The sequence below is a fragment of the Haplochromis burtoni genome, unplaced genomic scaffold (assembly GCF_018398535.1).
Source record: "Haplochromis burtoni strain Fernald_Lab_line unplaced genomic scaffold, NCSU_Asbu1 Contig_184, whole genome shotgun sequence".
Taxonomy (NCBI): Eukaryota; Metazoa; Chordata; class Actinopteri; order Cichliformes; family Cichlidae; genus Haplochromis; species Haplochromis burtoni.
Window position 1 is genome coordinate 172,177 of NW_024582545.1, and position 25,445 is coordinate 197,621.

Here is a 25,445-nt window from a genome sequence, read left to right on the forward strand (position 1 = left end):
ACCAAGAAACACACACACACACACACACACACACACACACACACACACACACACACACACACACACACAGTTACACAAAGAGATAATGAGGCGTGCTACAAAAAAAAACTGCATGTGCGAAAATACATGCAAAGCAAACAGTTTCATAGAAGAAGCAGATGTTGAAACAGCACAAGCATGCTAGCTAGGGAGCACAGATATGTACTTTAAAGACAAAGGATTCATTAAGTCTTATCTAATCAAGTTTATCAAGTCTGAAATTCTGTATTTATATGGCTTCAAATGGGTTTGTACTACTGGTAAAGAGAAAGGAGAAATCTAATCACATGTAACTCTGATAACCAAACTTTTGTACATCCCGACTTTTTAAATGCTCAAGGTTGATTCTTGAAAAATGAGCAGAAGATAAAAGAAGACCAGCTGGGAGGAAAAGATGACAATAGTTGCATATTTTTAAAAATAATTTATGATATTAAATCATCATAAAATGTAACTGATGATGCTGAGGTCATGTAAAACACTGACGTCACATTTTTATTGTGTGTTTTGTCCGTGTCTGTGTCCGGTTATGAGGCTGGATACAGGAAGCCTGACTCTTTTTCCTCTGACCTTCCTCCCTCTATTTATAAGCATCGCCTCTCTCTCCCTCTCTCTCACAATGACACGCATGTCAATTTTACCCTCTCCATTATGTGTGCCCTTTTTCAATCCTTTTGTCTTTGCACCAATTCACATATTCTACATGACTTGTGTATTTTTTCCAGCCTGCACTTTCAAGGCTTTCATCAACACTTATCATACTGCAACACTGGAAAGCCAATTAACTTTCACTGCCAAGCTAAAGAATTTAGCTCCAAAGTCTGAATAATTGTCTTGTTTTGTTATGTTTTGTTCCCTGGAGTTCCTGAGCCTCTGCGTCCCTGAATACAGCAACCACTACGCTCCACGCTGATAGATCTCAATCCGCCGGTGACTTCCTGGGATAAAAATGAAACAAAGTCTGCTTCAAAGTGCTCGCAAGGGTTTAAAGACTATTTTATAATGGTCTGAGGAAAAGGCTGTTCAACTTTATTACAATAATGCAATTTCTTTCTTATGGTCTGAGAAATGGCCTAAAATCTGGTTGGTGTTAATCTGCTTCCCTGGCACATCTGTAAAAGCAGAGTACCAAATTGGGGAAATATTATGAAAAAGTTTCCAATGACTTTAAGACAGAACACACGTGATGTTCTCTGGCAAAGGTGAAGTTCTGATTACGCATGCTTTCCCTTCACTTCACCCTTACGCTGGCCTACATTATTTCTCCGCTGGGGGTGTGAGAGAGTGAGAGGGAGGACAAGTCGGATTAGAGAGGAAAGGGAGGAGAAAGTGAGTGTGAAGTGGAGAGAGGCTGGAGATGAGAGACAGGACAAGAGGACACATGGAGAGAGAAGTGAAAGGGATGAAGTGTGAGAGAAGAGAGAGAAGGAGTGAAGGAGAGAGCATCTGTGGGCGGTCTTGGCTTTGCCCAAAGGCCTTGGCTTCTCTCCTCCTCCTCCTCACGATCAACATCTCTCCTTCACACATTAACTCTCTCCACCCCACCGCAACCTCATCCACCTCTCAGCGCACGGCGTTACTCTATCCTCTCTCCTATTTATTTTGTGAAATCACTTGCACTTTTTGTTTTGAATGCACATCAGATTCAATCTTTTTGATCGTTTCTTGAAAATATGCATCTAAATGAATTCTCATTGGTTGGACAATTGCCAGTGTTACTCTTATGAGGAGAAAAGCTCTGCTTCATTAACCTCTCAACACTGATCTATGACTTTTGGCAGCAGGAGCCAAAACCAAATAGTGAATGCAAGCTTAATTAGCATTTATATTTACTGGACTCCAAACTGACACCGTGTCAAAGAAGTCACTGGCAGGGCTGGAATTGGTTTTAACAACGCCTATGATGACTACAGCAGGTAATGGGCTGTTACATTAACAGACCTTTTCTGCTCTAACTGAATACTGAAAGCCACGTTCATCCATCCACACAGTATTTTTAATTACCACCAGAGAAGCTTTTAATGTGAATTCAAGATTATTTATTTGTTGCCAAATCACAACAACAGTCATCATAAGGCACTTTATATTGTAAGGTATAGACCCTACAATAATACAGAGAACACTCCAGCAATCAGATGACCCCCTATGAACAAGCACTTGGCAACAGCAGGAAGGAAAAACTCCCATTTAACAGGAAGAAACCTCCAGCAGAACCAGGCTCAGAGAGTGGCAACCATATACTGTGACCGGTTGGGGTGAGGGGTCGTTTAACCATCTCACCCAATGGACTTCAGGAGCTGGAGATCGAACCACCCACTTTGGTGACCTTTCAAACAAGATGGCTAACAAGGAGAGTGTGTTCCTCAAAGGCTGTTTGAGGTTCTCCAACTGGTCTTCAGGCCTGTTTGACTGAGGTCCAAGTAACATATCTAGCCAGAATATTTTTATTCTAAAATCTGAGTAGAGGAAATATCAAAATGTACAAAATTTACATTTTTACTGTACTACTGGTATTTTTGAGCTGCTTCAGCCAGCAGCATCTCTCTCTCTTTGTTCAGCAGAGTCAGCAGTGTATCTTTTCCAAAAACTCCCACTCAGAAAACCCACTCTGTTTCTATAAGTGGGAAGGATAGAAAGAAAGTGAGAGCACTTCTTATTGTCTGTGAACTAGCTACTAACAGTCATAGTGGTGGAGTGTCAACTCAACATACTGCTGAAACACACACACAGATACAGAGAGTGGTCTCTTACTCATTGGCTTGGAAAAAGCAGAGATTTTCTGGATTTCCCAGAAAAGAGGAAATAGGATTTTATTAATGTCAAAAATGTAGAGGGCATACCACACGAGGGCTTCCAAAAGTGTTAAAGCTTCATGCCCACAAATATGCTGAAATTATGAGTACTTTCAAGAGGCAGGTGGTCCAAATCACACCAAGTCTGTTCTGTGAGTGACACAAAGTGAACTGAGGTGGATTGCAAACATGGCTTATGAAACAACATTAACCACAAAACACATTTTTAATGAGCGACATGCTGTATTTGTTTCACTTATGTACCAAACAAGGCAGGGTATGAATGCTGTACTCAATACATGAAGTCAATACCACATAAACACCCTGCAGGTGAAGCCGTTCACTGCCAATTTCTGAGAACGCGGTGAAATAAATAAACTATGATATTGATTTCATATAACAAAAAACAAAATGAACAATTTTGTCACATATTAGATCACACTGTGATCACACTTCTTTAAAAACACCATGACAGGGCAATGACTGGATTTCTCACTTGTCACTCAGTTTGCACATTTATCATGCCAACTATTTCTAAAGCAAAGTGCTGAGAGTCAGCTTTATACGAGACAGCATGTTTGGGCAGGTTCGAAAAACGGAGTTGTAGAAACTTGGAGAACGTCAGCTCTTCCAAAGGCGTGTTCAGACTGAATGCAAAGCTAACTTTAAACAGGACGCATGCACACAAAGTCAATGGGACACGCAAATTGATGTAAATAAGTAAAACCATGTCTGCTCAGGTTAATAGCACAGCTTTCTAAACAGAGCAGTAGGGAAGAAAAAAGCAGCAGAACTAGGAACAACTGGCCTTACTGGGATTTTTTTTAATTATTTTTTTTAAATCAGTCTGTCTGCACTGTAACACAAACAACCACACACGGCACTAGATGGATATCGAACTGGGAAAGCACCTCAACATAACTGAGTCATACAAGTGAAGAGTGGTTTTGTTTAAAATTACCATACTGATGACCAATTGTAAAGTAAAAGAAAAAAATCACCCCAAATCAAAAAAAAGATTTCTAAAAATGTCTTTGTGTACTTACTGGAAGACAAGAGTATTTAATTCTGTTTTTTCAGCAGCCTATAATAGGACACCAAAATACATGAGTAAGGTAAAAATTATATGTTTTTAATTGCTTTTGTGTAAAGTTAAATAAAGTAACATTATGAGGCAAAAATGTGGGTGTAAAAAAAAAAGAAAAGAAAAGATCCCATCTCCTGCTCCACACACCACTCATGAACGAGACCCGAAGAGCAGCAACTCCGGGAATGGGCAAGGCACGCTCTCAGACTTGGAAGTGAAAACTCAATCCAAATCATCCCGAGGCCACCAAAGCAGAGAGCCTGTGCTACTTGGCTGTGCTGAGAAATTGTCTCTGTAAAAGCTGTAAACAGAATCGATGTCAAAGGGCAGGATCCACCAGGAGTGAGTCTGACTCATTTTTGCAGTGTGAACTAAGTAATCACTACGATTACACAGACTGCAACTGGCCAGCTACCCCATACTCCTGTAGCAACCCCCACATGGAAACCCCATGGGACACGACTGCATGCCCTCTCCAGGTTTACCAAACGACATGTAGAGTGTTTGGACGAACTCCTACGCAACCTCAAGGATGTTTTTTTTTCTAGGCTAGATTAAAATAACTAAATAAATAACATATTGTTTTATTTCAATAGCAACATGATATCAAACAAAAACATTCTAATCATGTTTGTTATGTCACGTCATGTTTGAAACAACATTTTGGAGCCAATTTTCCACTCTGCTGGAATCATATGCCTCCAATATAACAACATTCTTTCAACAATGGTGGGTTTTTTGGCATTTGCAAATTGCAAAATAATTAACAACTGATACCCGATTCACCTGAGGTGGAGCTCCTAAATACTCTGTAACAATAACCTGCACAGGCCCCCACAGAAAACTGATAAGGAATCAATAACAAAGTCGATGAAGAAGAAGCAAAACTAATAATGAAACTGGAAAAATGTTAAATCTTATCTATAGACATATTTTAACATAATTTCTGCAAACAGCACCCAGTCATACACAGATCTGAGCAGCAGTGATGACACTAGGTATATCCTACTCTGCAATCAATTAATAAATGTCATGAAGAGCCAGAACATGAGTGATACGACCCTCTCCTCACCCGGGCTCCCTCTCTCCCTCACATCTTCCCCTGACACCTACATAATTACACAGTCTGTCAGTGAGCCTGTATGTGCGTGCCTGTGTGTTACATGTGTGTGAGAGCGAGCATGTAATGTGGGGGTGGCACCAGATTCACACTGTGCATCTGTATCTGACCTTTAACGCTTAGAATAGACACGCACAGAGAAAGATGGCAAAGAGTACAAGAATCAGAGAAAGAAACAAAGAAGAAAAGAACGAACAAACACGGGAAAACTGGGAACATTTCTGCTGCACTTCACAGTACAGTGGGAGATTCACAAAAAGGTAGATGCACTGTCTCTGTAATGTCAGGCTACATCTGCCTAATAAAATTAATCATTTACTAATAACTCTAATCTAAACTGAGCAATTAGCAAACACAGAGGGAAACACACACACACACACACACACAGAACGAGAGAGTGAGATAAAGAAGCTGTCTCACTAATTATAGTGTGTCTGTGCAGCTGAGGTCTGCTGGGTATTGTGTGTGTGTGTTTTCTGCACGTGTGTGTGTGTGTGTGTGTGTGTGTGTGTGTGTGTGTGTGTGTGTGTGTGTGTGTGTGTGTTTTTCCGTGAGTGTTGTGTGGTGTTGTGTTGTGTGTGTGTGTGTCTCACGTGTGCTGTGTGTGATGTTTGTGTGTGTGTGTTGTGTGTGTGGTGTGCTGTTACTTTGGGTTGTGTGTGTGTGTGTGTGTGTGTGAGCAAGAGCAAGCTTTGACTTTAAATGAGGACTCCTCTTTCTGAGTGCTGGGAGTCATGATCAGTGCCTCGCGTAATCCTACCTGACACACACACACCACACACACCACACACACACACACACACACACACGCACCACCACACACACACACAAACACACACACACACACACACACACACACACACACACACACACGCAAAAAAACACAAATACAAGACTCTTCCAAAAGGTTTTTTAATCCATGTAGGATGTACGTGTTTGCGGTCATGGCAGAGTGCGTAACAGGAAGCGGTGTGCACACCCTAAAGGTCCAGAATTACAAAAAGAAAAGCACTCCTGGCGGCATGTGAACCAGACAGAGTAAAGCATAAATCCCCTTCCCGAGCATCGGCCCCTGATGGAGCAGCTGGCTGTGGGCTTCACCAAATTAGTCAGCACAGGCATTTGGCAGCAGAGCCGCAGATCTCTCTCATCCATCAAAACCTCTGAGATACCTCTGAAAGATGATTAGGCCAGACAATAAAGCAATGAAAATAAATCAAAAAAATGAAATGCCCTTTTGTCGGTTCTTTAGCCGAGCAATCTACCCGGCAGAAAATGCCTGTGAGTAAACCCTAGATACTGAAATCTATTCCAGGATTTACAGCCATGCAGAAAATATAAACCATCCAATTTCTTTTTGGAAAAAGTAGTAAAAATAGTATGGAAAAAAAGACTAATGAAAGTATGGTATTAGAAGAAACTGCAATTCTTATATTCATGTATCTACACAAAAATGTGCCAACTGAATATTTTCTTCATTGACCACTTAGGCCGCTTAGATAATCTTCCAAAACTGATTTTAAGGAACCCAGCGTTTCCACAGATTTAGACATAGCAGAGATAGTCCAGGTTCTACTTGATGTCTCGACAGATGAACCAGTTCTCCACCAATGATGGCTTCTGGATTGAGTGGACTACTGACACCAGTAGTCCACTCAATCCAATGTGAATCTGGGCAAGCCAGTAAGTGCGTAAAATGAAGCAGGAAGGGCTGGAACTAGCTAAACTTTCAAAATAAGAGCGAGGAGCTTGTGCACAAGGAAATTAATTGTGAATGCCGTCATTCCAACTCTCCACTGATTGGGTCTAAGTGTAACCATGTTATATTAGGGATATTAAAAATAGAAATTCTAGCTGGAATTTTCAGCTGCAACCTTCAAATCAACGTAGGAGGGAAAAAAACAATAGTGTGAGGAAGGGAACAACCTTGAGGAACAACACAACAAAAAATAAAGGCAGATTCAGACATTATGTAGATACCACGTAATCAGGGAGATGGGAAACACCAGGGAAGACAGCTGAACACAATCAGACCAACGAGACAAGGGGAAGCAAAACTAGCATCATGACACCCTTTAATACAGCCAGAGCTGAGGTCACCACAGCTGTGCATGTGTTACATTAGTGCATGTTACACCTCCTTTGTTTTAAAAACAGACCATTTTTATATATTCTTTATATACTTTATATCATATTCTTATAATAGATGTTTCTGTATTGTTTTGGTTTTCCATTGGGTTCTCACGGGTTGTAATTTTACTTTATTTTCTCCTAAGTCTATCATTGTCATTCACAAAAAACAAGATAAATAATTTGTGCATGTGCAAACCTATTAGGTGATAAAGCTCATTGTGATATGACAGGAGTGAGACACAGAGGAAGAAAGGCCGGAGTTGCAGTGATGGAGTCTGTGTCACCTCAGCAGTGAACTCCACAGGTTCATTATCAAGACAGATGGGCTTGTTGGAAGAGAGAGAGGAGGTGCTACTTTCAAAGTACAATTACATACCAGGGAAACATGGCTATAGATAGCCCTCTGTATTGATGTACTGTAGTACTCAAATTGACTTTGCTCACTCTTGGTAATGCTTACTTTTCTACCTCGGTTTCGACAACTGACAGAAACACTGCAACGTAGCAGGGTATCTCAGTCGACTGTCAGGGGACTATCACGTAAACCTGTTCGCCCATCAGCTTAAAATAAATAAATCAATTAAAGAAATGGGGACACTGCTATCAAAAGATGGTGTTCTTTGGGTGTAATATAGCTGTATGTCGCGGTTGAAGTGGGTGGCCAAAAGAACAAAAAAACAAAAGCAGAAGTATGATGGCCCACATGCACTTATCATGCTGCAGACATGACAGTTCTCTATGACAAGTTAGAGGTTTGCAAAGTTTTCATGGCATGTTTAGTTTAGGCTCACCACTCTTGGCACTTCGACTGAGGAAAAAGAAGGAAAAAAACTAAACTATAAGGAAAACTTAAAAAAAACAAAACATGAACATGAACATAATAGCAAAAAACTGATCATCGCCAAGTGATTGCAAGGTGGTAATATGCAATTTGATATGACAAATCAAGACAAACTTATATCCAGGCAAACAGGAAAGCTGAGAAACACGCCAACCGGAAATCTTCCAGCTCACCTCCCGGGTCATAAAATACCTTTTACTGACAAAATTAAGGTTTCTGCATCAAGGTTAATAAGGTGCGGCCTATTTCACAACACTCACTAACAGCTAAACAGCTTGTAATTCGAGTCAGTCAGCTGTCTATGCAACTAATCGTTCAACCAGCAGTCTATCCACATTCATACATGGTTGGTATGTAGATGTATGCTCATCCATCCTGAGCACCTTTGGTTGTTTTAAATGGTGAATGCCAACAGTGCAAACAAACCAGTTTTAGTGTAAATTTAGTAATAAGTTGATAGATCAAAGCAAGACCTCGGCTGTCATAATTAATTCATTAGCTAGTCAAAAGCAATCAGTGTCACAAACATAAAAGCCCAGCAGCTACAACTGTCATGGCCTGTTAAGTGTTTTGATGACAAAATGGGTTGAGTGATGAAAATGATTTTCTCTTTATTTCCATCCAACATTAGTGAAAGAGAAATTTATTCACACAAATTTACTTAAAAATAAAGGACTCTGAGTGCTTTTCTCTACAGTATGTTAATCATTGTGTGCATTTCATCTAAGAAAAGGGAGATAAGTGTGTAGACTGCAAGTTATTTTTGAAGGTGGAAATTAGGTGTAATTACCTGCATATCTATGTACCAATAAGTCTTGATGCATGCTCAATCATCCAGGTAATCACAGAAAATTGATTCCGCTTGTATCTCACTGAACGTACTTTATCCAGATGAATGTAATCATCTTTCTGGTATCTACCTATAGGTATTTAAAATAATCTATTAAAGCCATAGACAGATCATGTAAAACAGATAAACAACAAAGGATGGTCTAAAAAAGAGAAAATATTTGAAAATGTCTTGTTGGTACCAGAGGTCTGAAAAGTTCAGAGTGCTTTAAGCTGATGGGAAGGCAACAACAACCACTCGCTACAACCAAGGTATGCAGAAGAGCATCTCTGAATGCACAATATGTCAAACTGAAGTAGATGGGCTACAGCAGCAGAAGGCCACCAGAGTACCACCCCTATGAGCTAAGAACAGGAAGTTGAGGCTAAGGTTTCACATGGGTTTACCAAACTGGACAAATGTTCAATCGATTAGCCTTGTATTAACAGTTCTTGCTGCTGGTGGTGGTATAGTGGTGCGGGGGACAGTTTCTGCACATTTCTGGCCCCTCAGTACCATTTCAACCCCACATGTCTTAATGCATAACATGTCAAACTTTGAAGCAGATGGGCTACACTGGATGCTTACAGGCTTACCAAAATGAAAATGATGTCATGAAAGCAGGGATCCATCCTGCCTTGTATCAGTGGTTCAGGCTGGTTGTGGTGCTCCAATGATGTAGGGGACATTTTCTAGTCTTTGGGACTCTTATTACCAACTAAGCATTCATTAAAAACCACAATGTACCTGAAATTTGTTGCTGACCATATCCATTCCTTCATGAGCACAGTGTGCCCATTTTCTAATGGCTCCTTCCAGCAGGATAGCACATCATGTCACAAAGCTCAAATCATCTGAAACTGATTTTTTGAACCTGACAATGAGTTCACTGTACTCTAATTTCCACCACAATCACCAGATCTCAATCCAAAACGTGCATGGGCAAATCTGCAGCAATTTTGCGATGCTATCATGTCGATATGGAGCAAATGCCAGGAAAGTTTCCATTAACTTGTTGATTCAATGCCATGAAGTATTAAGGCAGTCTTAATGGAAAAGGGGTTTCAAACCTTATACTAACAGCTACCTAAGGAAGTTTAAGTATGTCAAAACACATTTTCAGAAACTGAAGGTGTAATTTATGGTGGTTATTTCTTGACAAAATGTACAAGCAGGTCCAACGCTGTGCCTCTCTACATCTGTGGAATGTAAACAGACAGCTACACTACATAAATTACATAAAGTGGCACGGAAGAGAGGTTGGGAAAGCTGTCCTCTTCTTTTATTTTAAATCACATCAGACTTTCATTCCATTACAGCGAATTCAGTGTATTTAGGAGTCATTCTGCTTGCATTGATGTGGTCAGCCATCACCAGTCAGTTTTCAGACCTGCCTTTGCTGTTGCTTTTTTGCTCATTATACTGTATTATCATCAGGCCACTTTCTGTGGCCATAAAGGACACAATTTCTTCTACTACATCATTTGCGGCATGATAGATGAGAGACTACTTCTCTGATGATCAGTGTGGGTAGTCATTTTTAAAAAATAGCAGGTCACAACAGGCTACACACGTCACACTAACTGTCGCAGAAAACTCCTGTCACAATCACCTAGTGAGGGAAGGAAGTTAATTGACTAATCTTGCAACACGTCATGGTTTCTCTTCTCTAGTACACTAAGAAGATCTACTTCCCTTTTTTTCATCTGTTTCGCCTTTTGCCCTCTTTTTTTCAGCCCCGTTTCCAAGTGGGAAAAGCCTCTTACAGCCAGGCAGACGACTAATAAGGAGCGGCTCCTGTCAGCCAATCCCCCTTAATGCCTCGGCACACTGCATTATGGGCAAAATAACCCCCAACACACACACACACATAGAGACACCCAGTCACTCTCAAACACTCCTGAAAAGGCTAGGAAAAGAGAGCGAGATAAGCCAGAAATCCCACTGTTCCAAAAAAAGATGTCATCACTCTTCTTCTTCCTCTTAGCAAGAAAATGATTGATATGCATAAGCACACACAAACACACCACCAGACAACTAGAACAGCATTACTCAGTGAAGGTAGCGAAGGTTGTACCAACACCTCCGAATAACACCGTCTATAATATGTATAGAAATAAAAGGAGACTGAGTCAGTGAGCAGAGAAACCCTACACATCACGATGAATAACATACACTAACATAAACACACTCATTATTCTGGAAAATGAAGCAGAATCCCTTCGGCACAGAATTTGTGCTGAAGAAAAATTAATAAATAAATTATTTCAGGCTATTTCTACTTCAAATACTCCAATTACGCTCTTCTAGCCCCTCCCACTTTCTGTTCAACCTTTCTGTTTGCGAGTAGCAGCCAATCAGGAGAGAGATGGCTAAAAAAGAAAGAATATTTTTGGGTTCTTGCTTGATATTATTGAGTTTTGGCTCCTATTTTGACTTTGTGGTTAGTCTGGCGATGAGGGTTTTTTTGTTTTTTTATATAATATTATTGAGTTTGGATTCTTGATGTAATGATATCATTATAGTCTCACAAGCATTTCCCTATCTCTCCCCCCTTTATCTTGTGAAGGTGCCTTTGACTCTTCCTTGACTTCTGTGCTCAATCTGTATGAACAGCCTGACCTTTGATGTAGTCCATCCACAGGTTAGGCTAACACCATTACCAGTATACCAGTACCAGTATACAAAATTATCTTATTGTGCTTGTGTTGCTCTGTAGCTCTCATCAAACGAGAAGTTTGGGTGTTTGAGTTCAATTTTGTTTTCCATTGCAAAACATCGAATTCTTCATGCCGCCATGGTCACATTTGGTAAAAGCTCACGGTTTTCAAAATAAAGTAACACCAACTCCCTTTTGACTTTCCTGACCAACTTTTAGATGGCTTCAGTCAACCAGCTTGAAGCTGTAAGTGCAACATGTCATTTGCTGTTGCCCATTGGGCCACAGACACGCCCTTCAACAAAAACTGAAAAGCCTCCAAATTTAGCATGACGAAGCTGTGCCATCTACACTGACCAAATACAAAGCTGACCCCTTAAAATCCCCAGGAAGAGTTTGAAAAAGTATAATGCCTGGAAATGGCATAATGGCGTCAGTATTTAATCTTACATTCAAAATTTTGGGTTCAGGTGCCTTGGACATACAAATAGCTTTAACTATGTCTTGAACACTTCATGCCACACACTCGAAGTGTTCAGTCCCATAAAATGTCTTTTTACCCCCAAATGAATTATATAATCAACTTTGAGAAATCAGGACTGTGGATTAAAAGAAAACTGCAGCTTCATAGCACTGAGACTGGTTTAATCTTACAAAAATCCTATATGTTCTTCTGTTTTTTTGAATTATCTCGTCTACCTTACAGCTTACTCTCCATCCTCCTCTGCTTCCTAACAAGAGGAGAAATCATAAATATGCATGTATATCTGTTCATCCGTTGTGAGGATGAGAGGAGAGAGGGAAAATTGTGTCACTGAGCCTTGTATTTCATCAACAATTGGTGCTGTGATCGTCTGCTTAAAAATGCATGAGTGTCTTTAAGCTGCCTGGACTCTGAGCCAAACGTTCCACTGAATTTAACACAGACTGCACTACAAAACCAGCTCCTACACTGGTTGTATAGAATATTCGGGATCAGGTCTTTCTTGCTTTACGCTATAGAGCAGTGATTCCAAACCTTTATTGTTAGGCTAACCCACACAGGCCTATCCGATGAGCTCTGTTCTCCTTCCTGATTTTTTTTTTGTTAAATAGATGTGTTCATTTGGTTTCATCCTAAACTATTTCACACAGATCAAGATCAGTCTGGCAAACTTTGGATGCAGATCCTGGATATTTATACTCCCATCTCAGGCTGTCCCTAGCATCCTCTTCTGTCACACCAACCCTTCTATGGGAAAACAGCATTTGCCTCAGTTGAGCTCTACCTTTTACTAAACACTTTCCTGCTGACTTTATGTCTTCAAGTACCAGTTCCAAGTCTTACTGAGTGCAACATAATGTTTACTTTGTAGGTCAAGGTTACCACTTGTGATCATAATGACAATAAACAGGAATATGCTTTACCAGAGATGACTAATGGGCTACAAGCCAATAAGCATGCAGCGTTCATTGGCTTCTCAGATCTACCTCTCGCTGATGATGTCTACTTTCCAAAAGTTACAATGGAGATGTCTTCAAAAGCAGGCGACATCACAGTGGCTACCGTTGTTTTACATTTCTTTATTTATTTCTTATTGATCTTGTCTGTCATTCACTTTAGCCATGAGAGGTAACGCAGAAGGAGAAGTGTGCTGTATTAGCAAACACGGACATATATATTACATATAAAATAATAGGTCCTTCTGCTGTTACACCCACATAGCACTTGCTGAGACCATTTCACTAAAACTAAAAATGGAAACCTCAGGAGAGTCAAAGGCTCACTAACGTCAGAAGCACTCATACAGTGCGGATCATGTAAGAGTAATTTCGAGTTCATTTTCTGCACAAAAATGGTTCATGCACCATACTCCAGAATTTTTAGCAATCATTCAGAATAGAAACTGATCTAAAAGTGAAGGTCAACCCAAAAGCATCATCTCCTTTGGATGTTTTGATACGTATAGTAATTATAGTTTTTCTTCTTACTGTCCACACGCCATATTTTGAGAACCATTACTAAACCAACACTAAAGTGAAAAACCAGCCAAACAGGCCGACATTTTTCCAGAGTAACACACTAAAGCGTCACCAAAACATAAATTTTTGATGTCTGATCGTCTCTCAGTGAGACTTGTAGGTAGATAAATTAAGGACATAACAGCAAAATTAACAACATCTACATTCCTGTCAAAATTTGACAAAACAGTTTTCCTTTTCCTGAATGCATTAAATTGTAAAAATGTCATTACAAATTATGTGTGCCCATGTGTTTTGTAGCTTATTAAATGCCGCCCTTACTGCATGCAAGGTATTTCTTCTGTTTTGGCCTTTCCCATTTAATTTCCCCAGAGAAAGCCAATGCTATTGAACTGCACTGGGATGTATTGCTCTGTTTTACAATTACTGTAAGTAGAATGACATTAAAGGTTTCTAACTCATAAATATCTCTTTCCTTTAGGCCGTTTCAGGCTGCTGACCGTGTGCATCGTCCATAGAAAACAACTGCAGACACAAAAATCAGAAAGTTAAAAATTCACGAGTGCCTTCAGGAGCTCCGGGGTAAGTACATTTGGAAAATCAAACATGCTTTTTCTACTGCAAACTCACATCTTTTTTTTTTTAAGTTTAATTTAAAAAGAATGACAGGTTAATGATAACAGAATTTAAAGCTTGAAGGAAGAAACCAAGATTTCAGCACATAAGCAGCAGCAGGAGCTCCGCTGGTTATAAATATATCAGGGACCTTAAATGCCTTACTCTTACACCAGAAGACAGCTTCATTCAAGTCACCGGGCTTGTTTTATTTTAAGAGCGAGTTAACTTTTATTACTCCGCCTAATGTCACTTCTCCACTGGGTAATAAAATAATTGTCCTATAATATGCCACTGCCACTAATTCTCTCTTTTTCCTGCTTCCTCCTCTTTCATATATACCTCTGACTCTGTATCAAACATTTGCCCATTTCTCTTCCCCTCTATAGCCATTTTTTACCCCTCCTTTCCCCCTCTCCCCTCTGTATTCTGTCCTAATTGAAGGCTGAATAGAGTTTTATATTCTGGCAGCATCAGATGATGAAAGGCCTTTGATCACTGTTTACCCCCGCAGGTGGTACACAGCAGTAGCAACATGAGATACACTCGTATCTTTTTATGTTTTTTTCCTCTCTCCTCCTGCATTTGTGTGTGCCTCGCCAGCCTTTTCTCTCCATCCCTCTCGTACACCACCTCGCAGTCAGCCAGTGGACGTGAAACCCGGAGTATATCCTGGACTGCAGACATGCACTTATTGTGATATGCCGTTTGTAAAGTGGGCCGTAAATAGCGGAAGGATAGCGTTGCAACATCCTGTCCTGTGGCGGTTTGTTTCAGCAACAATTTCCACAAAGGCGGCGGTAAAAATCTCACCACACGGTAAAGCTGGGGTGATGAAACAGAGTGTTTGTTTCTTTGTATTTTTGCTTCGGGGCAAACAGGTCACGCTGGCATTTTCTTTGCCTGCAAAGTCAGAGATCACGGCCAGATAGCTGGTTCATCAGCTACAGACTCGAAGTCTTAGGTGGTTGTCAAATAATGTGTGATTCAGCGTTGTCGGCTTCTTGTTAGCGATGACATCCTGGAGTCAAAGAAGGTGCCAGGGGAAGCATTTGACAGCTGGGATACAAACAGTAGATTCTGGGGGTATTTTTAGCCTTCATTTTTTTTAACAGAATGGTAGAGAGCAGACAGAAACACAGGAAGAGAGTGCGAGGGAATGATATGCAGGAAATGGTCCAGGGTGGACTCGACCCCAGGGCCCCCTGCCCCCATGGGTTCCCCAATCAACCAGGTGAGCTACAGTGGCACCCTGAAGGCTTGTTTTTATAGAATTTTTCAACTGCCTACTCCTTTAATCAGCTGAATATAATCATACCAAAAATGCAGCACAAGGCAGGCACATCAGACTTTTATTTTATTTTATTTATATAATAATATATATATTATAATTAATAATATTATATATATATTATAAATATAATATATATATATACTATATATTATATATTATATATAATATTATATATATTATATACATATATAATGAAAACTCTTCAGATCAGCCAGTACAGTTTCAACAAATTCAAATCTATACTAAACTTTATTTTAAAGTAATTTAAAGAATATAAAAACAACACGCAGAGACCACCAAAAGACGAGCGAAATTCGTAGATACTTTGTAAGTTCAGCAGAATAAAGTAAACAGAGATTGTTTTGTGAACACAGACACTGATTTAGCATCAGAATGTATCTGTGTATGTGCCATTTTACCCCCTCTCTTCAAAACCACAGACGTTCTTCTGTACTGGAGAATGTTTGCATACACGGAGGCAATTTTCCCCCCATTCATATTTGTAAATCTTATCCTTCAGTGCTCTTTTTTCACAGATTTATCAGTGAGTTCTCTCTCAAATGTTCTCATAAGTTACAATAAGGACAAATTAAATTAAAACTGTCATTCCAGATAACATAATAGCTATCTTGTGCAGATAATACAGGTTTGCCTTTTCTGTTTGCTCTTTGGTGAGCCTCAGACACAGAACATTTAAATGCCGCTGGCCAGAAACATTAGAGGATAATTAGGGGTTACATATCCAGGGATTTTCCAGGCTGAGAATTAGTCTTTGGAAGTAGACTACTCGAAAAAATATATAGTTTATATATGAATAAATAAAAGCATAATTAAAAAACTAGTAATCATTTTGCCCTTACTGTCCTTTGGCTCTGACTAACACCTCTTTAATGGTGCAGGGAAAAACCCCAGCATCTCTAATGGCATCATCTTACAATACATATCTCCCACTACGTATTTCAACTATGATGCAGCTCTAAGTTGCAATGAATATTTTATATCTAATCTCAACGTGGCTATCAGTCAGTTGTGGCATAATTAATAAAGTGTTCCAGGAAGACTGCAAAGATTGTAGGCATGTATATATGGGCTTTGGGGTACATTAGGACTTCAGAAAGAGTGCACAGGGATGGAGTGGGGTCATTGTGAGGTCAGGACAGAGGAGATAGAGTCTCGTTTCGCTGCTATGAGCACAACTGCCGCTCTGCTAAGGCTCTGCTTTATGGGTTGTGGGAACTGTAGCGGGTTTATATAATTTTATGAGCTCTAATGCCAACTGTGTTGACAGCTAGATAATCCGAAAAATCTATAAATGCAACGCTGACCAACTGCCTGTCACAGATAACCAGGAAGTGGTTGGAGAAACATGTCACTGACTCACTTACAGATTGAGTGTCCAGCCGGCTGACTGACTAGCTAATTAAAGTAATGTCTTACAAACCAACCGGTGCGCTGACTACACAGACACACACAAAGCCGCTGTCTTTTGACAGAGGAAGGGCTGTCATGCAGGCAGATGGGTGAGACATCTAAGAATAGATAAAAGGAGGGACAGCATTCTGGGAACACACACACTCACACACACACACAGACAAAGTGTGACGAATGTCTGGCAGATAAGTTACACGTGCCTCATGCTGCCATAAACACACAATACCACAGCTCCTCACATACACTCACACACACGCTGGCTTTGATGTTCAACAGCATAATTTCTCAGCTCTTTCATATTGCCACATATGGTAATTCACTTCTTGGCATTGGCCACTTCAAAGCTATGTAAACCACCTTCTTACAAACCATCTCCCCTGACCGGCTAATTCCATTTCCTGCACATCATGGCTGATTCCACGAAGCAGAAAATTCACAGATTAATCATAGCCTCATCCAATAAGGTCAAAGGTCCGAACAACCCAAGACACGCCACGTTAACCGCCGTGCCAATCTGCCTTTGTCGTGTTGATAGAACAAGGCAGATTTATTTGGCGTAATTAAATCTACCAGACTGTATTCTTCCAGTCCAAACATACGACCGACATACTGCGGTGGATTAGAAATACAATAAAGAAACAAACTGTTCTAACTTCAGATGTGACAAAAGAACATCATGCTAGGGAATAAGTGAAATTCCAGCAAAGAGTACCATATACACAGTATAAGTTGTTCATTAACTAAAAAAAAAAGAAAAAGAAAAAGAAAAAAAATGGCAGGTTTTCTAACCATCTGGCATTTTATTTCCACATTCTTCTTCTCTGAAATACTCAGTGCACAGTAGCAAACAGTGGCTGAGTAACATGAGCCAAATTCTCTGCTTTGCAAACAAAAATAATCCAACTAGGGATTCCAGTGAGGCCATTTACAGTTTATGAGCACTGAATACAGCTACTGGAAGCAGCTATAAAGGGACAGGGTGGACAAGGTCATTATTTGGTTCATCTTTTGTCATTCCACTTTCCTCCCAGAACTTTTACTCTCAATTCCGGTGTAATATTCCAATATACTCGGTATATATTAATCTCTATACAGAGAAATCTGCATTTCTATATATGTAGAATATCTAGGCCAGAGTTTGGGTAAATCTTCTGGTTTCTAGTTGCATTACTCAATCAAGTTTGAGCCAAGTGTCTGATAATCATCATAAAAGAGCAATCACACTTGCCAAAATTTCATCTCACACCAACAACTATCTGTTGATGAATGACGGGTTTTAAGGGTATCAGCATTTATAAAACACAAGATAACCTTACAAGTACTCGTCAGTTGTTCCTGTTGTATAAACTAACTGTATTAGTATATTAACCAGATGAAAACAGGGTAACTAATGCCTAACAACCTAATAAAAACACAGTTAAATTGTTCCCATTTCTTTTTATGTAAAAAAATGTTGCATTTTTAAATTAAACAATCGCCAGCTCCTTGGACTACACCACCTTATTTTGGTGTAGTATGGCAGACCACAGGTCATTACTTAATGAGAGTAGGAACTCCTTATTTTTGGCAAAAATTATGATCAGAATTACTCACAGGCTATGGAAAATTGTGTATTTACTAAACTAAACTGTCTCACATTTAAATTGTTGGGATCTTATCACCTTTGCCAAGACAACAGCCAGCTGCTGTGCATCACTTAAAGCAGGCCAGTTCAATGGGTCCTGAGAGATCTGGAGACAAAAAGCAGCAAGTAGTGGTTCTTCCACAGGTTCTTCTATGGAAACTGCTGGGTTTTACCTATCGAAGTCATCTCAGCTAGAGCTGAACCTAACAGCGAGCAAGTTGGTCAATTACACGGGCCTAGAGACGAGTCAGAAACTGCTGGTCCCTAGGGGAAACGTTTATTCTCTGACCAGTTGTTGCTAGGTTAAACTGGTCCAAAAAAAAATGGTGATAACATCAAAAACCTCCCTGAGCTTTCTTTAGTCGCAATCAGATTATCACATTCACCTTTAGTTTCCACAGAAGACACCACTGCATCTGTAAACCCTCACTAACTGCAGTAGTGAAACCAAAAAAAAAAAATCGGCGACGAAAAAGGGAAACCTTCAAAGTAAAAGTTAATCACTGCTATCTAGGAGCAACCAAAGCAAACGTAAGAAGGTTTTGGGTGCACCACTTTCACCCAGCGAGAGCAAGCAACCTCCCGCAAACACTCCCCAACCAATCTTTCCCTCGCAACCATTGGTTACCATGGGGTAATTGTTTTCATAATCACTGGAAGCCAAAAGTGTGACTTAAAATAGTTCCGATCAAGCTCTGAACTGTTTTACAGAACAATAAATCTCAAATACTGACTCTTCCTCACAGGCACAAAATGTCTGGAGAAACACCATTTTTTTAAAAAGTACTACTTATGAACATTTGACTCAGTTAAGTGCAATAAAATGGATCCATGTCGAGCAAATAATCAAACACCACCACTTCCTTGACTATCACATAATAATAACACAACTTCTGCCAACTAAGACTTCTGCTGGCTGAACACGATTCTTCACATGACGTCATCCTTTCCTCCGGAGTCCATAAAGCAGACGAGGGTTTGATATGTTCAGTGTACCAAACCCATCAATGCTCCGGTTTACTGCTGCATTTTCTACTGAGGCAACACTTTTATCACAACAAACTACTCCTGCAGTCATAAAATTGGAAAAAGGCAAGCCAGCTGCGGCACTCCCCAGGAAACACAATCTCCTGGAAACCTCACTTAACCAAAGATGGTTTCCCCTCGGAACAGAGACTCCGTAAATGATGACACAATAAACACAAAGGAGTTGTGAGTCTCTGTTGTCTTTGCCTTACACTGTTTAAAAAGATCATGCACACTCCAAACAACAACAACAAAAAATGGGTAATTATCATCTGTCGAATGGATTGTAATAGGATTATTATAATGTACCAGCCCTTTTTAAAATGAGATGAATTGCATTCCTCAAAAAAAAAAAAAAAGGAATGGTTTATTCAACTGTAATGTGTTTACATGGGGAATATTTAATCTGACTGGGTCATTAATTACTGGGGCAATAAAAGGCTTACAGTAATTATCCTGCACCCCCACCCCACCCCCACCCAGGTTTAAAAAGAAATAATTTATCAAATGCAGCCATAATTTTTAATTTACAGTTTTTATTCTTTGTGTTGACGAAGACCAAATGTGATTTACAACTTTAAAATGAATGTATTTCAATAGGAGGGGATGTCTCACCATGGAAACCAAGAAAAAGAAGTGGCAATCGGTGTGTTTTAACCCAAAAACATGATATTTTTCTAATCAGAGTAGATTTTATTCCCTTAACTGATCAAAGTAGGTTTTATTGACCAAGCTGTTTTGTGACCTTCAATCTAACCAAGTAGTTTTTAATCCCTAAACTAAACAGAGTCATTTTTACTTGATGATTAAAATCTGCGAGTCAAAGTGAGGTCGACAGTGCAAGTTGCAAAATGACTCACTCAACCTCTCCTGCAAACCCTCCCACATTCAAAATGTGAATGCCATCGACATCTGAAAGTGAAAAATATTAATTTCATGACACAAATCAGTACATATGAGCACAGAGTCACCAGATTAGAGGTCGTGACCCTTTCTTATCAATTTTCCCAAGCAAAGGTTTAATAGTGCTGATGGTAAAAATTATACTTCACTTTATCACACTGCCCCAAATCAGACACAAACAAGTTAGTCGAACACAAACAAGCTGAAATGATTGATTTGACCCCCAACTACAGATCATTTCCAGCAGACACATAAACACAAAGCCTAGACAGAAAGACAGACAGATAGACTGTGTGAACGTGTGGACTTGGGATCTGGCCAGTTTTCACTATCAACTGCAGCTGCCAGTCACACTGGGGTGTCAGGATGCTGCTGGCATTCACACACACACGCACACACACACACACCACAAATCAATACAGCTTCACTCCCTCCCCCTCCTCCACACTGTTCCAGCACCACAGGGACATGCACACATTGTTGTGTATGTAAAATTGTTTTTATCCCTCACTGATGGGGCTAAAGTACCCTGGCTTTTGTGCGCATATCAGTGCTGGGGCTGTCAACAGCAGCATAGTGAGCACAGCCTGGGACAAGGCAGGGTTATCATAACCATGACATGTGAGAATTTAGCTTTTCAGCTATGAGCTGAAGTATGCACCACTCAGTGTGTGTTTATGTTTACAAGATTTAGCTAGCATGGGTGTAATTCTTGCAGCAGCTTTAGCCTTTAACGTGTAACTTAAGCACGAGGAGAGTGAAGTATAGGCGCAAAGACATAATAAATGCACAAACATATCCTTCTCGAACCAGTATCCTTCCCCAGCATCCTCCCAGCTATCCCACTCACCGATACGACGTCTGTTTTCTGAACGCCAGTCCCCTTAATTTCTCCTCCAGAGTCTCTTGCTCCATGTCAGGCAGGCTACTGAACGTGTCGCTGCAGCAGCCCACGGCAGCCTCCTCCGAGCCGGCTCCGGACTCCGAGTCACCCCCGTCAGCTCCGAGAGAGGCCGGGCGCCCGCTTAAGCCCCCCGCCGCCGGGCTGGTGCGATCCTTCGCTTGGGGGTCCATGCTGGTCGCTCCTCGCGGTGTCACGCCGCGCTGGACCCCCTCTCCTCCGGGTACTGAGAGGACGCGGATGCCGGCGGTGAAAAGGAGAGTCTAACTACTCCGGCGTGATAATAAATTAAAAAACAAAAACGTAACGCTGAGAGCGGCTGTGTGGGATTTGACCGCTGACCGCCTTTATATACTGCAGCCGAGCACGGCAGCACGCGCAGCCGCCTGGACAACAGAACGAACTGCACTCACGAGCCCCCTGACCAACTGGCAGTGAGCTACGTCAAGCTACGCACGCCAGGTAGGAAGTGGGAAAACTTGTCTTCAAAATAAAAGCCCCCAAACTTTTTTTAAACGATACATTTTTATGTGACATTTGATATTTTAAAAAATAATATTATAATAATTCATTAAAAATTAACCATCGTCTTTTTATGTCATAAAATAGTTATTTATACATAGAGCAGTAAGGTTTTTTGCTTGTTTTTTTTTTTTTACTATAGTTTTGTGCCCGCTTTTTTTTTAATTAGAGGTTTAAACTAGGTTTCCTTTTGCTTTCTTCTCCTACTTTTTTAATTTTGGACCAGTGTCCCCTTAAATAAGCCCGAAAATACCAAATAAGTACATTTTACAACAAATGACAAACACAAAAATATTCTGAATTTAAAAAAAAAAAAAATGTGAGTTCTTGCACAAATTATAATTATGATTTAGAATCAATCCCTGCACTTATACTTTTTTACACATTAAGAAGCTCCATATTCCCATGCATTTTTTACCACAAGTTAAAGGCAGATTTAGTTGTTTTTAAAGCTCAAAATCTTTTAAACTACTATTTTATAACTAATATTAGTGATTTATTTACAGTTTCTTCTTTAACATCAAATCCATTGAAACGTTAAGTACATATTTGATATTAAATGGCTTCCACGAGGTTCCTCATAGCCACAACTACCCAATTAATTTAAAAAACAAAACATTTATTTCGAAATACTCACACGGAAGTTATGTGTTTTATTGTTTGCGATATGACACAGGTTTAAAAACTGCAAAAGCGCGAGCTAATGAGAGGGCGGTGACAGTAAACACGTTTAGTGTGTGCAGATCTTGGCTGACTCCGACATCTATCCATCCATCCGTCCTTTATCCATCCACATGGCTCATGGGGTGAGCAGCGTGGCATTGTGGGATACTCCCTCTCCTCCTGCTGCTCTCTTTTCTGCAGCATCATCAGTGAGAAAGTAGGCCAGAGCGTAAGCATACATGCATCAACACATTCAGACTGCTAGTATCTCATGCTCAGTCTAGTCACACACATACACACATTCCATGATGTCAACATGCTGCCCTTCCCTCTTCATCATGCTTCTTTGCTTCCTACACGTTGCTGTCAGTCTCTCTGTGAAACATCAGGCCACATCTGTCCCTTTTCACTCCACTGCACCGGACCATCAGGGAAATTACTGCTGAGTTTAAACAACCTTTTTTTCATGTGTGCATGAAAAAAAAAATCTGTCACTGTATATAAACCTGATCTCTCCGGTTCATACTGTTATAGTGTTCGCTTAGTGCATAATAGGCTGTCAACCTAAGGAAGAGACAAGAAGATGAAAGAGCAATGAACACTACACGAAAACTAATAGCACTATTAACCACAGGTGGCACGGACCAGTAATTGATATGCAAGCCACATGACTGTACAGCTAAACTAATGACTACAGTTAATAAGCTTCATTAACATTAGTCTAATCATATAAGAGTTACTAATTTTATCTACAATACTGCAGCCATACTGTCCAAAAAGCCTTACAAAAATTAAAAAGAACAAATAACTGCTTAATAGTAACCCAAAAAATAACCAGTGATGGGCACAAATGGGCAAACTGAATTATGCTGAAACTTAAACACACTAGTATTAGTTAAGATTTATATAAATCTTGGGTGATCATGGTTCAGGGGGTTGGGAGCTTAGCTTGTGACCAGAAGGTTGCCGATTTGATCCCCAGCTCTGTCTGTCTTGGTTGTTGTGTCCTTGGGCAATACACTTCAGAGGGGCCGATGGCGCGATATGGCAGCCTCGCTTCTGTCAGTCTGCCCCAGCTGTGGCTACAACTGTAGCTGCCTCCACCAGTGTGTGAATGAATAGTGGAATTGTAATTTAAAGCGCTTTATAAATCCAATCTTTTATATATAATTTTTGACCTGCCAAATTGCATTTAATAGCTATTTTATATTTTCTTTTAAAAAAAACAGCAACATATAAGCAATTGCTTTTCCCTGAACCCTTTCTGTCTGAAATATAACGGGGTTATTTTTTATTTAGTTGTTTATTTTATTTATCTATTAGTATTTTTCATTGTTTTTGGAAAATACTGCTTGTTTTGCTATGATCAGACAGAAATAAAATTAATGAAATGAATTCACTAGAGAGAATGTCAAAAAGAGTTCCACAGACTCTGTCATATTGGATAAAAGGTCTCCTGAACTTTGATACCAAGTACCAAAAGTACCAAGTTTGAGATCAGGTTGAAATCACTTCTAACCATTCACTTTATCGGATGAAACAGCGAGACTTGAGTGCCAGCTATCACGACTCAACCAGCCATTACTTGTTCAGTTAGTCTTTTACCCTAATACCCGGTTTCTGAGGTGGCCAGAAATCTCATTTCATGGAAGAATCTCTGTGTGAGCAGATTTTTTTAAAACTTTATAATGTCTTTATAATGTCTACAATACCAGAGTGCAGACTAATAACAAAAGAAAATATCCCTCACAAATCCAGTATATATGTGTAAGACTTCTAGTTTTAAATACTCGTATCAAGACCTTTGAGCGGTGTTCTCGGTACCTCCAGCTCTTTGGCTGCAGATATGTCTTTCAAACAAAGCCCTCAGTTGATAAATGAGAAACTACAAAAGTGGCTTGTTTACCGATCGAGTTCAGTCAGCAGTGAGTCTGCTTCTCTGGACTGTGTCTGTCTGATTTCCAGGGAAATCCTTAGAAATGAATGCTGCTGTGTGAAACGCATAAATCAGTGCTGCACTAAACTTTAAAGAAAACAGAAGAAGCTAAATCCTGCTAAATCCAGTCAGGACGGTCAGGTTTGTGGGATGTCTCGTTTTCAGCAACAGAAACTGTCAGTCTGCAGTTCTAGAGCCAAAAATTGCCTCCATCAAAACTATATCACAACACGAGTCAGCATATTCACATACTTTTTACCATTTTAACATGCATGACATCACTGTGATTCAGTAACTGTACATTTTGACCTGTGCACAAGCACCAATTACTGCATCTCCTCAAATGAGGTTCTCCTAAAGTGAGTCAATCCCCAATCTCCTCCATAAAAACAGTTCAGTGGGTGAGTTTGATTGGCATGTGTCATGGGCAGCTGTAGCATAATGGTGGTGTTGGTGCTTGTTACTAAGCAACAATTATTATGTAGGTCTGTCTGCCTGTTGCAAACGTACAGTTTATGAATGAAGCTTGCTAACAAAGTTCGCAGGATTTAGCCAATAACTTAGCATTCCATGCTCTCCACCTTGAGTTCAAATTATTTACACTGGAACTAATAAAGTGCTAGTTTCAAATTCAATGAGTGATGTCACAGTAGCTATTTCCATTTTGCATACAGTCTATAGCACTGACTCAATTGATTCTGTGAGCGTCATTCATCTAGTTACACAAACTTCATACATGACTCTGGTGCCTGGATGCATAATGGAAGAGCCTGGGACTGATCCACTAACATCTCCATACCTGTACCTTGTGAAACCAATGAATGGCCTGATCAGACAGGTGATGACAATAACAAACAAAACCTCCATCCATCCATTTTCTTCCGCTTATGCAGGGCCGGGTCGCGGGGGCAGCAGCCCAAGCAGAGAAGCCCAGACCTCCCTCTCCCCAGCCACCTCCTCCAGTTTATCCGGGGGAACACCAAGGCGTTCCCAGGCCAGCCGAGAGATATAATCTCTCCAGTGTGTCCTGGGTCTGCCCTGGGGCCTCCTCCCGGTGGGACATGCCCG

The 25,445-nt window shown here is 40.2% G+C and overlaps 1 protein-coding gene across 1 annotated transcript in view; it reads right to left on the reverse strand.

The window, feature by feature from the left end:
- Positions 1-21,698, reverse strand: part of LOC121815336 (diacylglycerol kinase iota-like) — a 69,956-nt gene extending 48,258 nt beyond the window's left edge. The window contains exon 1 of the mRNA XM_042225840.1: positions 21,206-21,698. Coding sequence (XP_042081774.1) covers positions 21,206-21,429 — 224 coding nt within the window. The 5' untranslated portion in view covers positions 21,430-21,698. The remainder of the gene's footprint in view (positions 1-21,205) is intronic.
- Positions 21,699-25,445: the final 3,747 nt, after the last annotated feature.